Source organism: Lampetra fluviatilis, chromosome 2 (assembly GCF_964198595.1).
Source record: "Lampetra fluviatilis chromosome 2, kcLamFluv1.1, whole genome shotgun sequence".
NCBI lineage: Eukaryota > Metazoa > Chordata > Hyperoartia > Petromyzontiformes > Petromyzontidae > Lampetra > Lampetra fluviatilis.
This window is the reverse complement of record NC_136276.1, coordinates 18,241,830-18,257,971: the sequence shown is the minus strand read 5'-3', so window position 1 is coordinate 18,257,971 and position 16,142 is coordinate 18,241,830. Positions and strand designations below refer to the sequence as shown.

At 42.3% G+C, this 16,142-nt stretch overlaps 1 protein-coding gene across 1 annotated transcript in view; it reads left to right on the top strand.

Annotated features, from left to right (window-relative positions):
- LOC144943750 (zinc finger protein 385D-like) overlaps positions 1–15,575 on the top strand; it is an 88,714-nt gene extending 73,139 nt beyond the window's left edge. The window contains exons 5-9 of the mRNA XM_078871548.1: positions 8,707–8,881; positions 9,603–9,811; positions 12,270–12,457; positions 13,895–13,996; positions 15,006–15,575. Coding sequence (XP_078727674.1) covers positions 8,707–8,881; positions 9,603–9,811; positions 12,270–12,457; positions 13,895–13,996; positions 15,006–15,209 — 878 coding nt within the window. The 3' untranslated portion in view covers positions 15,210–15,575. The remainder of the gene's footprint in view (positions 1–8,706; positions 8,882–9,602; positions 9,812–12,269; positions 12,458–13,894; positions 13,997–15,005) is intronic.
- The last annotated feature ends 567 nt before the right edge of the window (positions 15,576–16,142 follow it).

Sequence of the window (16,142 nt, the reverse complement as noted above, 5' to 3'; positions counted from 1 at the left end):
TCCCTGACTGGGATTTGAATCCACAGCTTTAAAATAGTGCTGTGTAACTTTTTTTTTATATTGTTTTTTCGATTATTCGTTCGTTGTCCCTGTTTGACGTTAATTTCACTGTGCCGGCATTTTCCAATACATTGCTTTATTTCTCAGTCAGATCAGCAAATTGTACAATAATGAACAGTACATTTGCAGCAACCATATATAGTTAATTTGTAATGCCTATTGTGTGAGTGCAATTGTCTAATTGGTTATTCAATGAAGTATTATCTACAATATTTTAAAATGAATGTTCTCTTTGTTAAAATGAATGTGATTTCATTTCAGTTACTTGAGATATAAAAATGTCTTTTCTATGCAGCATCTAGGCTGCTAGTTTAAACAATGGCTCGGTAATTAAGCTAGTCGCTGACACGACAGTGAAAATTAAATGGCCTAAACAGCATATGCTGAAAGCTTGAGATAATCTGTTTGGCTATAATGCTGACTGTGATTGCAAGTGTAATACCATCATTTGTCGTCTCTTCAGACACTTTTTTCATTAAAGAGCCCGAGGTGTACATTACTTCAGAGGCTGACCGAGCTGACATCTGGCCATGCTGAGAGTAGAAAATGACAATATTCGTTTTTAATAAGCTTCACGGCCTACATTTTATCACCGCTACACTCCAAAACTTCAATTACAGTGGGGCTTCTTCGGCTTCCCGTCGACTTTTTGGATTCACTGTAGAGAAAAAGAAAATGCTACCGCGAGATTTGTTGGCATGCAAGTGGGCGGTAGACGGAGCAACGGGGCAATGGTGTCGCACTCTTGAAGCTTCCTAAAAGACAACATGCAAAGGGAATCGGTGGAGACCTGCGTTGGGCCCAAATATTCGCTTCTGCTCAGGGTGATTCCTCACAAGTCACAGGGAATGGGTACCAGTGAAAGCAGATGGCTTCGTTACGTAACCAGTTGCACTTTCTGGGCCACTTTAATTATTGAGGACGTGAAGTCACGCAATTGGGTTGACAGAAATTTGCCCGTTCTCAAAACGAGTAACCATTTGTCATATAAAAAAATATATCAAATGGGTTTTCTATATGGTGAAAAAAATATTCTAAATTGTGTGTGGTGCAATACACCCGTAAATGTGATTGAACAGTGTTATAAAAAATGTGTATAAGTGTTTTCAAGGCAAATCCATGAGAAATAAAACAAGAAAAATAATCTCACAGTAGCATGATGTTATCCACACAACAAATATTGGTTACCACTCTTTGACATGAAGAGGTTTAAAAAAAAAAAAATTTCGGTATTTATTGTATATGTTGTGAAATTCAGACTCATGACCTGATAAAAATATGGAACATGCCTTGAGTGACCTATCAAAAACGTCAGCCTTCCTTTCAGAATTGCATTCGATGAAGCTAAATCCCATTATAGTACATTCTATATGTCTCCATTGGGAGCTACTAGCCAATTCTGAAAATATGCATGACCTGCACCCATGTAAACCATTAGGACCGCTGTGTAAATGACGTGATATCCCTCAACCACGCTTCTTGATTAAAATATTTGGAACATACACGGTAATATATATTTTTTTATGTCTTTCAGTGTGCACGGATGGCTATTGCTCATATCATCAGGCCGCTCGTTAGAATTGGTTTAAGATGCCACACTAGTGCCAGTCCTTATGATGGGGTGGTCTACGCAAGGTATGCATACCCGCAAGAATAAACCATACGGTATATAATATACCGGTGAAATAAACAATATTAATGTAAAGTTAATACACGAAAACATAAAACGAACACGAAAAAACCGGTTATATACATTACTGTTATGTGTATATTACAGGCATAATGACACCGTTTGCCAACAAAGATTAATGCATGTTGAACTTCTTTTGCACCGTACATCACCGATCGTGCTAATCGGAGGTGCGGGGGAAGGACAACAAACTAAACATGATTTGGTAGTGAGTTGAAGCTGATCCAGCGCTTGTCTTGTTTAACCTACAATATTTAAAAACCTAGTATTATATTTTAATGTAGCACTCTTCAGTACCTCGGCATACAAACATTTGTAAGCCTAGGCTCAAAACAAGTCCCAAATGTTGCCTCACCCCCATTTTGGGGTACCCAAAAGCAATTTTTTTTTTTGGATTGTGCCAAATGTCAGTTTTCTTACCCTTCTATAACACTATTACAATTCACGTCATTCACTTGTTCACTCGCGTACTCAGAATTGTATTTTTATGCAAACTTTCATTCCCGATGAGGATGGTAGAGGTATTTAAAATGCAGCACTGGTGGCTACTGAGCCTTGGAGCTAAGGAAATGCCAAATGGGTCGTCAGCGTAGCTTAATGATCACTTCCCCTGTTGGAGTAAAGAAATAACGAGATGGTTGACTGTGATAGAACTGAAAGGTCAGCAGTGATTGAGCCTCAGTTGTAGACTCACGTGTTTTTAACACATGCGTGATCACTTTGGAAGCGTCTCTTGTTCATTACGATTAAAATAGCTGATATTCCTTGCCATTACACGTAACTCGATATGTCATTGTTCCATTGCATGTTACGTGTTCTTAGCATGCGTGATTACCATATGGGTTTGATTTTTTTTTACATTAAAATCAGATTAAACATTCGCATGAATTATATTATTGTACAAGATATTTAAATACGTATTAAATCAACAATTTGAAGACCCTTATTAACCTTGTAGTAGCAATGCGGTTTTTTCTAATTAGAGCAACTGTGTACACATATTATCATGCATTGTTATACTTCATGGTAATGAAGCAGCATAGCAAGGATGACAAAATAGGAAAATTGAAGTGGTATAATTTAAAAGTTTCTGATTACATTTCGACAAACATGCTCTTTGTAAATAGTTCAATATTCATTATAAACAGTGGACAAGTTCTTAGATAACACAAACATCTATCTGAAGAGCAGAAGCTCTGTTAAATAAAAAGTTGCTAAGGGCAGTTAGTGGTGCTGGGGGAATGCAAACAGCAGAAGCTGCCAGACGCCCACCATTTAAAATTATCTGTTGAATAATTTCGTATCAAAGAGTGTTCAGTGTAATTTTTTTTTGATGTCACATTCTATGAGTGTTTTTTGCTGCCCTATTGTAGAATGTACCATGTGATCTGGTAATGGTATCGTATCGCCAGTATATTACAGCTTGAGAGTAGATATATGGATAATATTTTCATAGTACGCATTCAGCGCTCCAATATATTTTATTGTAGTTTTGCCTAAGCCTTGGGCAATCACTGTAATTCAAAGGGGATCCTTAGAATTGGATTTCATGCCATGCTGGTCACCTACATTAAACAAAATATGGACAGCAAATTTAAAAGTAAAGAGCATACAATGAAAGTCCTTTGTTGCAGTATATTCAAACGTGTCATCCACATGTGAAGGCATCACATCAAATGCAATATACTGTAGTTTTGTTTTAAAGTAATGATAAAATTACACTCGAAAGCATGAATTTTTCCATAAGCATAGGCTGCTGTCATGATTAATTTGTTAAGAAGTCATGGGCCAGATATTGCCCTCCAGTCTTGCTTTGTTACCATGGAGTCCAACGTTGTCAGATTTGCACCACCAGTTCGGCAGGATGTATTTATAAGCATAACACGCCATCTCCACATCTTACTTTGGACCTTTACTCGTGCAAACCACAGACTTAGCTCTGAGAATGGCTTCAAACAATTTATACTTTTAACATTTCTAAATGTGCATTTCATGGACCGTCGCATATATTTCACCTGTTTTTATATATATACATATTGTTTTATTCCGAATAATATGGCGAATCATATTGAGCTTTTTAATTATTTATGTGAAAGTCACTGCATCCCATTGATCGAACGAACGTGACACGTTGGCTAGAGTGTGACACTCACAATCGGAGTATTGAAAAGTTCAAATGCTAGTTATGGGTCTTACTCAGCCCACCATTCCTCCAGGGTAAACAAAAGTATTACTGTGCAGTACTACTTCATGGGTCATCATGGGACCTCCTTTGCCAGTACCAAAATATGAGAATAGGTTTTCCCCTTTTTTCTGGGGAAAACCTATTCCTATTCTATTCAGTTTGGTGTTTTAACATCTCAACACCTGTTTTGTTTCCAGAAAAAATGTGAAAACCTACTTCATGGGTGTTTAGCAGTGGTAGTCATATGCAGGGCCACAGAGAGTGAAAGGCAGGTAGGTGTACGAGATCTGCCATGGGAATGGGTGATTACAACGGAGGACTGGTCCACACCTTCGATCAGCGCGGTTGGCTATGTACGGTAAAAAAGAAGTTCAACATACATACATGGTCAGGGATGTGACTGGATTCATTTCTCTGTTGTGATAACTTTTGTTGTTCTGTAGTGCCTTTTGTTTTTGGTGAAATTTTTTTAATTGTTTATTCTTTTTATTTTCTGAGGCTTGTAATTTGCTTGGTAGTAGCTATATCTATAGGGTTTTGGCCCTTAAATAATTAATGTACAGCGTTGTGGGATGCAATTAGCATGAGTTATGCGATATAAAATTGTATTATTATTAAAGACCCCCAATGGAGATGAACCCCACTCCACTGTTAGTTTCAGCAGGCAGACGCTCGCTCTCTGACAGCGAGTACGCATCGAGAATATTTGCGAAACAGCGTGTGCAAGGCGCCCCGACAATTCAAGTAGGTAGGCATGAAAGGGGTTATGCTGCTGTTTTGATCCTCATTATTTCGAGCTATTAAGTTACACTCACACGAGGAAGCAGTTGTGCCAGCTCGTGTTGTGTTGGCACAGCATTTACCGTTTGTCTGCCCTTTGCAGCAGTGCTGTACTACTCATCACGTTTAATCAAACATCAGATAATTGCCCTATTGTTAGAGTCTGTTTTGTCTTCATTGAAGAGGTTCTTGAATGCGCGTCCAGATGCGTTGCTTTGCAGATGTATGATTTGGTGCATTACAAGTCCTGCATTGATATTGGTGGTGTTGCGTGTTCGCATCATATTTCTTGTGGGACATCACATCACAAAAGGAGGCATTACATTTAGCGTAGCTATTTAAGCGTCACCAGCATGATAAACTCTATTTGTTAAGTCACTGGTGATATGCACACATTCGTAGCAGAGTGTATTCAGCTGTGCCATGGTGCTTTGTATGTGTAGTGACATTGAATGAGTCACTGTCGCGTGTGCTGCTGGGAGATTGGTAGACAATGGGATTGGGGGTAGCAGCCAGTTCTACCAGTTGGACCTGTAGGCAAGGCACGGAGCCCTCTGGGGGATCCAGAGGGGTGCGGGGGCCGAGGGCGGAGCCTGGCCACGCTGGGCAGGATAAAAGGCGAGCTCCGACTCACAGTCGGGGCTGCTGCGATCTGGAGGGGAATCCGGTGTTCCGTCGTTGTCATTATCGTTGTCTTTGCCCTCTTCAAGCTGTGGGTCTGGCAGCATTTTGGCTGCCATGACCCGGTATGTAGTTATCCCCCAAGGCTGTAAAGGCCGGAATTTAAGAGTACCTCCTACTAGTGTCTGTGAATTGGTACACTACATATGTGTTCATATTCTTGGTTCTTTCGGTAAAGTCACGTATTATTTCCCTTCTACGTGACTTTACCGAAAGAACCAAGAATATGAATCCCTGCAGTCACGAAAGCTTTAAATCAAAATGTACATGTGTTGTATAGGAGAACCACGTGGAGATGGAAATTACTATTAGGGCTGTTTTCGTTTATTAAACACTTACATTCAGCACTCAAGCTCACACCAGGGGTAGGTGCTCTCTATTCTTGGTCTTTACCCTGGACCCCCGAACACTGTCGTCCTACCTTTGGCTGTCCCGTGGGCTCTCTCACTCGGGCCGGGGCTCGTCCAACACCGCCCGGCAACGAGGAGTGAAGAACCCACTCCCTCTCAGCCGATCCTCACTGAATACTTGGAGCCCTACTCTCGGCTATCCCCTTGGCTCTCCCACTCGTCTGCCCCGGATGGGGGTTCAGCCAACACCGTCTGGCGACGAGCGGTAGAGGCCTCCTGCAGCCGATCCTTACTCTTGGGCTCCCACAACGGCCACGCCCTCGTCACGGGGTCCCCCTTAATTACCCCTTGGGCGGCTCCTCCCCCTAACTCGGACCCGCCTTTGTTCCCGAAGGTACCCCCTTACAGCACCCGTGGCATGACGTCATCCTCCGCTGTCAACGTGCTCGCACCTCCCTCTGTATGCCCTCTCATGGTTGCTCGCACTACTCCTCTACATATGTACTTGCATCTTATTATTGCAAGCAACCTTAACGGGCACTTGGCATTTAACAATTATTTGAACCAAGGTGTTAGATACATGAGCTTACTCCAGTAAGCCAGACACATGGGACCTACATTTGTCCCTAATGCTTAGGCCTTTGATCATAATTGCTATTTAAGCTAGTTAATCCTTTAATTGTGTTAAGTCGTTAAGAATTGGCTCTGCTGTAGGTAAGAACACGGTTTCATGTCTACCAAAACTAGTGAGCATTGTGACCAATATATTCTTTATAGATGAGGCCTGTTACCTGTGAGGCAAAAATAAAGTATATGGCAATGTGTAGGGTTTAACAAAGTGACCTTACAAAACACACAATGTATTTGATTTAAAAAAACGTAATTCATTTATATATGGAGGTGAGTACATGTGACCTATCTGGAAGCAATCTTTGTGTGCAATTTGCAGGTAGTAATTTGAGGCCCTTCCTTGACTTTGTTAGTACTGTACCTAGTCAAATATATTGTAAGTGACATAAATTGAGTGCAGTGTACCTGCACAGGAAAGATATCTAGGATGTCAGTGTGCTTTTGTTGCATACGTAGTCTGTAGATTCTCTGCAGCACAGCTCAAAATTGTATTGTGATTGTCTCCACAGATGCAAAATGTGTGCTTTACAGCATGTAAAAATGATGCACTTTCAAGTTGACATCTAATGTACTCAATATTACTTTGAACTTAAATTGTTATAAAGTAGAATGCTACTGTAGACAAACAGGCACATTTTTAAAAGACTTTTATATTTGGCGCGAAACAATTCTGATATAAAATTAACATACGGATCAGAAAGGCTTTGAAAACATCAGGGTTTTAAAGCTTACATTCGATCTTTTTAATAATAAACAAAACTATATTTCAATGACAAAAAACTTTTTTTAATCCACACACAGGCTTTATAGAAATTATGTAATCGTGAACAACGTATGTGATGCAAACCATAAGACGTTGAAACATGACTCCTGATTGCATGCATTAACGTGTTTACCGACATTTTTTTTATTATCAGGACATTTCATTACAGTATTTAATTTGATGGTTTTATAGTATCGAGTGCGTTATGTATTTTAGGCTATGTGCGAATTAACCCACAGAATTACATGACTCAAATATACCCCTTTTGTGATCCATGCTACAACAGAGGTCGATTTGAACAATGCTTATATCAGTTACTAGAGCATTGTGGGTGGATCACAGAGTGGTGAAACCTACGTGAGACAACCAAATTATCAGAGCTACACAGAGTAAAATATCGCTTTGGAATATATTTATTGCTCTGAAAGTAAAATTTACAGCATTTTTAAATATACTTCGTGTTCACAAAGACCTCATTTTTTGCGATGCCTCAAGACATCGAAAGCCAAAAGTGTGATTAAAAAATTTGCTCGACCCAATTATTCACCTTCACAAGCGTTTATATAGCTTTGGCCGTTTTCCAGTCTTTTAAAGTGTGTTAGAGTGAGATGGAAAATTAAATAAGCTCTGAGAAATGCAGCAGTACTCTCACAATGTGAGCAAAGCTGCCTCGCAGCTTGCCATGATTAACACAAAGTTTCTGAATCATGTGGTTCACCTTCACTAATTAAGAGAAAAAATAACATCACGATCTACTTCCACTTTTCAGAGGATGAGTATAATCCTTCAAAACCTTTTAACGTCATTAGTTAAAATGCGAGAAGAATGGATTGCATTTTGCTTAATATTTGGAAAGTGAATTATTATACTTAAAATAATAATTGCAGATCATGCACAGAATGTAATGTTTCAGATTCTTATACATACTTGGCTTGGATAGCACTGGTGGCAGAGTGCTTGTCTCATAACCAGGTAGTGAGATCAATATCTCGGTCAGGGTTAATACTGCGGTTAATCAAATACAAGTCTACAATGCTCGTCATATGGATGCTCCCACGATAAGAATATGGCATTTTATACCATGTAAATGAATATTCATTTCGACTTGCACTGAGATGGCTACGCGTTATGATCATCAGTTGGGACTGTTACTGGTAGGAACCACCTGGTTCCACCAGCCCACAGGGGATTATTGTCCATCCATCCGTCGTGCATCCAAAAATGGGAGGGGTCGGGCTGGGTGGAGAGGGGAGGGTGGGGAGGGTGGGGAGGGTGGGGCTGGGTGGGTGATGGGTGGTGGGAGGGGTGGGTGTGGGTGGTGGGAGGGGTAGGTCTGGGTGGGGCTGGGTGGGGAGGGGCTGGTCACCCCGTGGTGCCCTTATAAAACTCAACGTTTAACCTACTCACGCCGGCTTGTGCCCACCCTCACAGTCGGCCATATTTGCGGAATACACCACGCCGCCGTTGACCCTGGCCATTGAGCGAGCAACCCAACGTTCCTACCAGCTCCCTCCGCAGGAATGTGTTTTTGCACGTGCTCAAATGAATCCTCCCCCTGTTTTCACAGTGCGTATAGAAGGCACGCGGTCTACGATTTCTGCAGAAGGTGACATCGCTGATGGCAGTAGCCCTGTTCCACTAGCCAATGCGAATGGAATCGGCAGTGGCTGCCCTTTCCCCGAGCAGCTGTCGCACCTCGCCGATGCCTCGAACAGCAGCGCTTCTCAAGCAGCTGGACTAAGGTGTGCAGAACTCTGTTTTATACTCGCATTACACAACCACAGCGGTAAATGTAAAACATTTATTCAAAAACATTACCGTCATCGTTCTTGACAAACGCTGGCTACCAGCCCATTTATTCCAACCACCACCAATGCACTACCTTCAAATATAAATTCATCACCCATTATTAAACAATTGTAACAGGATAGAAGTTTCAACTGTTCAATTGCTGGCAACATATTATTTATATACTTACGTGTTTTCTGTTCGTGTTATAGTTGTTTTAGATATACATGTATTGAGATGTTTTATTAATCATAATTGCATTTTGTTGTGTTGTACATGGACACGCTATGGTGAGCCCTCCCCTTTATACAAATAATGTACCAACATATAGCAAGGTCTCTTTTTTCTATTTCTTGTTTTAATTAACACACCATTAGTTAGGAAAGGTTCTTTGGAACAAATCAACAAACAAAACGTTAGGTATACACATTCACAGCCACACCAGAATATTAAATTAGTCGAGAAACATTGAAACTCCCGTGGACATTAATCCACAGCATTTGCCCAATAATTGCTAACAGAGGTTGTCCGATAGGTTGGCCTCTTCCATCAGAATATTGAAAGTCCACAGATACTGCATGGACACCGATAGAGATGAACAACATATGAGCACGGATACATTTTTTAATTGACTGACACTGAGAAACAAATTTTATTTTGACCTCCACGTCTTAGCTCCAGCGACGGCACCGTGGACAAGGACACCGGTCCAGGCGAGTTTCCACCCAGAGCGGTTCAGCGGAGAGAGAGAGCGGCCACCGGCGCAGTCAACGGCCAGGGCCACGACGGGGAGTCGGAGGAAGAGCGTGCCAAGCGGCTCCTCTACTGCTCGCTGTGCAAGGTGGCCGTCAACTCCCAGTCGCAGCTCGATGCCCACAACAAAGGTGGAGACGCTCGGGAAAGACACGCGCACCCATGCCGAAATGATGCCTTTAGCGAGCGGGTGCTTGAGGACGCCGGGTGTTTCGATGTTTGTGTCAGGTGCAGCACAACGATTGTTATCAGTCGCCTTTGCAAGTACGTTTGCTCGTACATGAAGCCGTCAACTGGATTTAAAACGTATTGACATTGGTTTATGATGGCTCGGCAAATCCATACAATAGAAGTGGCCTGATCTGTAGCTCCAAATGTCCGAAAGGCCTGGGCAATCTGGGATTGTTCCCGGATTACTAAAGGATAGGAAGAGCACATACAATGAGGTGTTAGATTAATCCGACCATCCACGAATAATATAAATAATGATGAAGATGACGACAAAAATTTGTGATAACCATCATCCCTGCTCCATTACATTGTTCTTTGTCATCATCCATTGCCATCACCGCTAACGCCACCACTCTCCGTGATAATTGGTGAAGGGTATAATGGTCATCATTCATCACCTTCGTGATCACCAGTCACTGCCACTCTCTCTGGACATCGCCCAGAGAGAGTGGCAACGTCACACAAGTCAAACAGCACCGGCCACTAGACACCATGTGGGAGATTCAGTAACAAATCATGAACATGGAACAAAAGCTGAATTGGTGTGCAGAGTAACACAGACAGGTGCATGTTTGGAATTGCACTGAAAGACACGAGGATAAAACGCATCGATAAGAAACAAGCGTGATTAGACATCGTATTGATTTAAGACGAGCGGGCTTGGGCAGAATGCATCGTCATGAGGGGCTGATGGCTGTTGGCTATAACCAGTGATGTGGGGACGTGCCTGAGAGGAGATGAAACAATGAAATCAACTCGTGTGCAGGAACTAGATGGATTGTTACATCACAAGACCATGCGATGGCCACAGCTTGTGCAGGACATCATTCATCAGTGGATAGATCATGACTGCTGATGATGATCTCGATATTCTTTATTAGAGGGTGAAGCTAGACTGCTGTTTTATTCTCTGTTATCTCTGATAGCAGTCGAGTACAGGGATAGAGAATGCACATAGATAACAGAGTAGATGTGGGACAGACAGAAGCAGAGGTCCACCGACAGATGGATACAGAAAACATCAAGAAAGCTAAGCCAAGGAGAGACGTGAAGACTAAAACAACAGAAGCAAGAATAATAGGAGCAACAACAGAAATAATTGTGTGTCTCATGGAGCCTGGCGATGCCATCATTCATGTTCATTGGGTGTTAAGTGGTCCAGCCTCATGTGCGACGATTGTGCTTGAGGTGTGTTAAATACATCGTAAGAAACGATGTCGTTGTAAGCAACAGAGCGGGTGAGTTCTATGCTCTTGTCCTCGACCCAAGTGAGAAGTGGGTGTAAAAGTATGTGTACCCACGTTTACCCTCGACAACACTGCCCACTGCACCGTAGCCGACCCAGTGGGCTCTTGGCGATGCCACACAGGCTGCTATAATGACGCTATGTGCCTTTTCAGCCCACGGGTGCCTATTTGGTTAGAGACACTTTTGCAAAACTGCTCTAAATTCAAAACGTGCGTATCAGCCTTGAACAAAAAAAAACCAGACAGTTCATGCCAATTTTGTATTTTTATTATTACTAATATAATACTCTTTGGGTCTTTCGGTAAAGTCACGTAGATGGAAAAATAATAGATCACGACGTTTCGATCGCAACACAGGCAATCGTCTTCAGGTGAGAGAGAAAGCTACTGAAACAAGGTCTTATGTAGGCCTGAGATGGGAGTCCCCTCAGGGTAAGAGGGCGGGGCTAGAGATGGTCTCCCTGAGGCTGTGGAAGTGGCCATTGTATTGTGAGAGATTAGCATGTCAATGATGTTTCGGTGGCAGATCGAGTCGGACATCCAGCCTGTCAATACAAAGACTTCCAACCGAGTAATGCAACTCAGAGTCAGCTAACATCGGCAGGAAGGATGGAAACATCACAGTAGGTTAAGACTTTACCTGGTTAATCACGTCCTTCAAATGATTGCTCAATTTGTACCCATCTTCTCAGTTGAAGTTGTGTCTGTGTTCATATATCTGGATGGCTTCATGGACAAATCTTTGATGATAGCCAGTGGGTTTGCATAGTACCTTCGTCTTGGAAAAATCTATTTCATGTGAGCCCACAGCCAAGAATGTGTGTTCCGCGCATGACGTCACTCCACATGCACCCCCCTATTTAATTATCATTAGTAGGTGACGTCACTCCACATTGGGTAACCCCATCATGAATAATCATGAGCAGATGATGTCCCTCCACATGGAGCTCCCCCCCTAATCAATAATCATGAGTTGATGACGCCACTCATGTGGACCCCACCCCCACCCCCTCATTAATAATCATGAGCAGGTCATTATTTTCGATTGAATATTTTAGATGAACTGCAATACATTAGCCAAAAACAATCATTGCCTTATTGTTCACGTTAGGTTCTAAGCACAAGATGATGATGGAGGCTCGTAATGGCGGGGGTGCCATCAAGGCTTTCCCCAGGCTGGGCTCTCGGCCCGCCTCCTCTGCACAGGACAACACTCCGAAGGGCTCAGGCCTCCAGGATAAAACCTTCTACTGCGAGATCTGCGATGTCCACGTCAATTCGGAGACGCAGCTCAAACAGGTCAGTCGCTCAACGTTCACTCGTCAGATGGGCGAGTGCTCGGACTGCTTTGTGTGCTCTTCGTTTACTCCATTAGCCCACATCCAATGATTGTTTTTCAAAAGTGTTTTAGTTTGTGTAACTTAACTCACTGGCGTGAACCTTGTTATTGTTGTACGAAGAAGAGCCATGGGCCGGAAATGTTGCTAATTATGTATGTTTCTCCTATTAAGGCAAACTTATTGATCCTAGGACACCATTCAAAAAAGTTAGTCGGTTCACTCTGTGCTAGGGCACCCATTCTAAGGTTGCAAGTTCACATTCTGGTCAAGGGTCGACTAAGCTCAGCATCCTTCAGGTGTGGTCAATAAAGTTAATTCTCTACCACTTTGTCGGACCTATTATCCAATGGAGAGGCGACTGGTCCCTGGAATAGGACTGCATTTTCCACGATTGAATCCAGATCGTGATTGTTATATGAGAAACCACCAATGGCTCATTTGAGCATGGGTACATAGACCGACCTTTGTTTAATAATTAATTAATTAGATCGAAGAGGAAACATGGCATGATCCTTATGGCGGTACCCCGGGGTTCAAATAATACAAACTGGCCGAGGCAAATAAATATTTTATTTCTGGGACACTATATTTTTTCCAGGGGTGTACTTAACTCCGCGACTGGGGTACCAATAAATCCGAAATCGGTGCCACTCTGTGATGTCGAAACGCAGCGAGGACGATTGCGCTGACACCCTGAACACTCGTATGCACCATAGTGGTGCATCGTGTACAGCTTGTAGAGATGAGTCGATTGCCGCATCGCCGACTATCAACAGACTAAAAATGACTGCATCACGGACATTGTGAGAGCCGGGGTACTATGGTACCCTGGGGTACCGCCATAACGTTCACATTTCCTTTTTTTCTATAACTACTTTTCACTTCATAAGGTTGGGTGTCAAACCTGGCAGATACGCAGTGCAGACTCTTTAACTGAAGAGGAGTTGGTTTAGCTTTGTGATAGTGGGTTAGGCGGTAATGCCACAAGGCCTAATAGATAAGAGTGCGTTGACGCAGCTCGAATAGGCTTTGCTCCAGGTAATCTTGTAACTTGAGATTAGGATGTTACATCTCAGCACGTACCGAGATTGTACAGTTAAACACTGTTTTAAGGAAATCGTTGTCTATCGTGTAGTTTTTAATCTATAGTGTGTTCCTATATTTCTCATCATAATCCATCTTCCACAGAAAACTGGAAACAATAAGGTTATCACCGGACATTTCCCTATCGCTCCCAAATAAAGCATGTAAATGACTGAACTACGTGTTGTGGAGTTAAGACGTTTAAAAAATATTATCTTTACGATCAAAACATTGTACATGTTTTTAGTCGAATAAATATGAGCCTTTTGATGTAAACGCTCAAAAGAAATACGTTTAATGTGTCTGTGCAAAGCATATTACAAGCCGAAGACACAAAGACCGAATAGCAGGCAAGCCCATTAAGCCAAAATTCTCTCCTTACAACAAGATTCAAGGACATTCCAGCTCAGTGGGGGTAAGTCCACCAACATTTTCTATACATAGAACAGAACAAAATCACAGTACGGCTTGTTCATCATTATACACTTCCTAATATATACTAGCATTAATGAGGAACAATGAGAGGAAAGTATGTGGCTCTTGCCAAATTCAATGTCTTGTAGTGTGCAAAATTGTATGTGTGTAATTTAACGTGTCATTTGAAATTTGAATAAAAAAAATAACAACCCCCAATGATTAATCTGTTGCATTTAATATTATTACAATGTTAACCACATCAACAGCTTCAGCCATGATTGCATCTTGATAATTTTAACTTCAGTATATAATTGCGTTTTAAAATGATTGCCATTCATCGGCTGGTTGACCAATTAAAATGTTCTCGTGCCGTTCAACTTTCCTGACTGAGCCCTCAAGAGGCTAAAGTCTCTTTATTGAGCTGCGAAACGGCAGAAGCAATCCTCTACCCAATTATAAAACTGACGCCATGCATTCAACTCCCATCGCCTTGGTAAACCCAGAAGAATAAATGAGTACACGAGTCGATCGACAGGTCACAAGTTTTGGAGGAAAGATCCCGACCCTGACGCCTGCTGTATATTTGGAGTCTGCACGTTCTCCCTGTGGTCGCTTGGATTTTTCTCCGGGTCATCCGGTTTTTCCCTCCAGATTTTAAAAACATGCGGTTGGCAATACTGTATTTGGCTGCTGTACATTTCCACGTGATAAGCCACTTCGTTGAGCTATCATTTGTGGCCATGTTGCATCTAAAAAAAGAGCTATATAGCTCCGTGGGCTTTACCTGCTAAAGTAAAAACATGTTTTATAGTTTAGTATAAAAAGTGTGGGTACTTGCACCTCTTTCAAGATGTCTGGCTAGGATGGAAGAGTAGGCCAAATACCCTCCAGCAGAGCTGCTCTTTTGAGCTCCGTCTAGTACAGGCCCTCGAGTTTATATATACACACATACATTGAAAATATTCGGCACTTCATTGCACAACCCCCCCCCCCCCATTTCCCTGCAGGGAAAACTGCCTCCAGGATTTCTGCCGACGTCCCTCGCGGGCGTGAGGGATCCACTGGGCCTGCACGGGGCTCTTGGAGCCGCGGCTCCACCAGCCTCGACCCTGACGTTCCACGTGGCGGCAGCGGCTCCTCCGCAGCTGTTGCGTGCCGCCCCAGGGCCAATCCGCAGCTCTCACCGGTCCATGCTGTTCACGCCCTACTGAACCCCCCCTGCCGCCTTCTGGAAGCGGGCTGCGAACGGTCAAAATTCGTTTTAAACCTTTGGGTGGCCAACCTCCTCAAGTACAAAACTACGTAACAAAAAAAATCCAGGACATGTCAATGGAAAGAAGAATATGTGAAAATACTAGAGGACGGGAGAACTACATGTCAATGCTTTGTCTTGAGTGGTGTATTATTACTATTATGCAACTGGCAAAAAGCTGGACTTTTAATGCCCTGGGGAAGACTTGCGTATTGCCCAAGACAGTTACCTCGACAGAGAGGGTGATCCTGGGACAACCAGGACAAGTGGAAACTTTATTTAAACTATGCCCGTGAAGCAACCACATCGGTGTTGTAAAGCACAGTACACGTGTTGTGGTTTTTACAGAGCAACAGTGATTACAGGCAATCGTAATTGCCTATCATTGCTTTGGGTTTCCCCCCCCCACCCATAGTGTCAATGGTGATAACAATGCGCTGTAGTGATGGCTTGTTGTGGCCTCGTCGATGGACCAATTGTAGACAACTATGATGTGACGTTCCTGCTCAGATGCCCTTATACCCCTGCCATGTAATCACTCTGAGAAGTGACATCAGGGTCAGTCAGTGATATATTGTTTTCTACTTGAGCCTACATGGGCTCCTTAATGCGTTCGACCTGGTCAAGGTGGCCATACACGTAAATGGAGATAATACAAGCAAACAAACAAGGTATTTCATAGACATATGTAGGCTACCATAATGTCATTCAAAATTTACATTACAGCAGACATCAAAATAATAAAGCAAAAACACACAAAATAAGAGAAGAAATAAAACCTGAAAATTAATAGTAACCGTTTTTAAATCTTTATTATATTATTTATAATGTTATTCCATCTTTTTTATTGTATATTTATCTTCACTGTCATCGTTATATATGTTTTAACGTG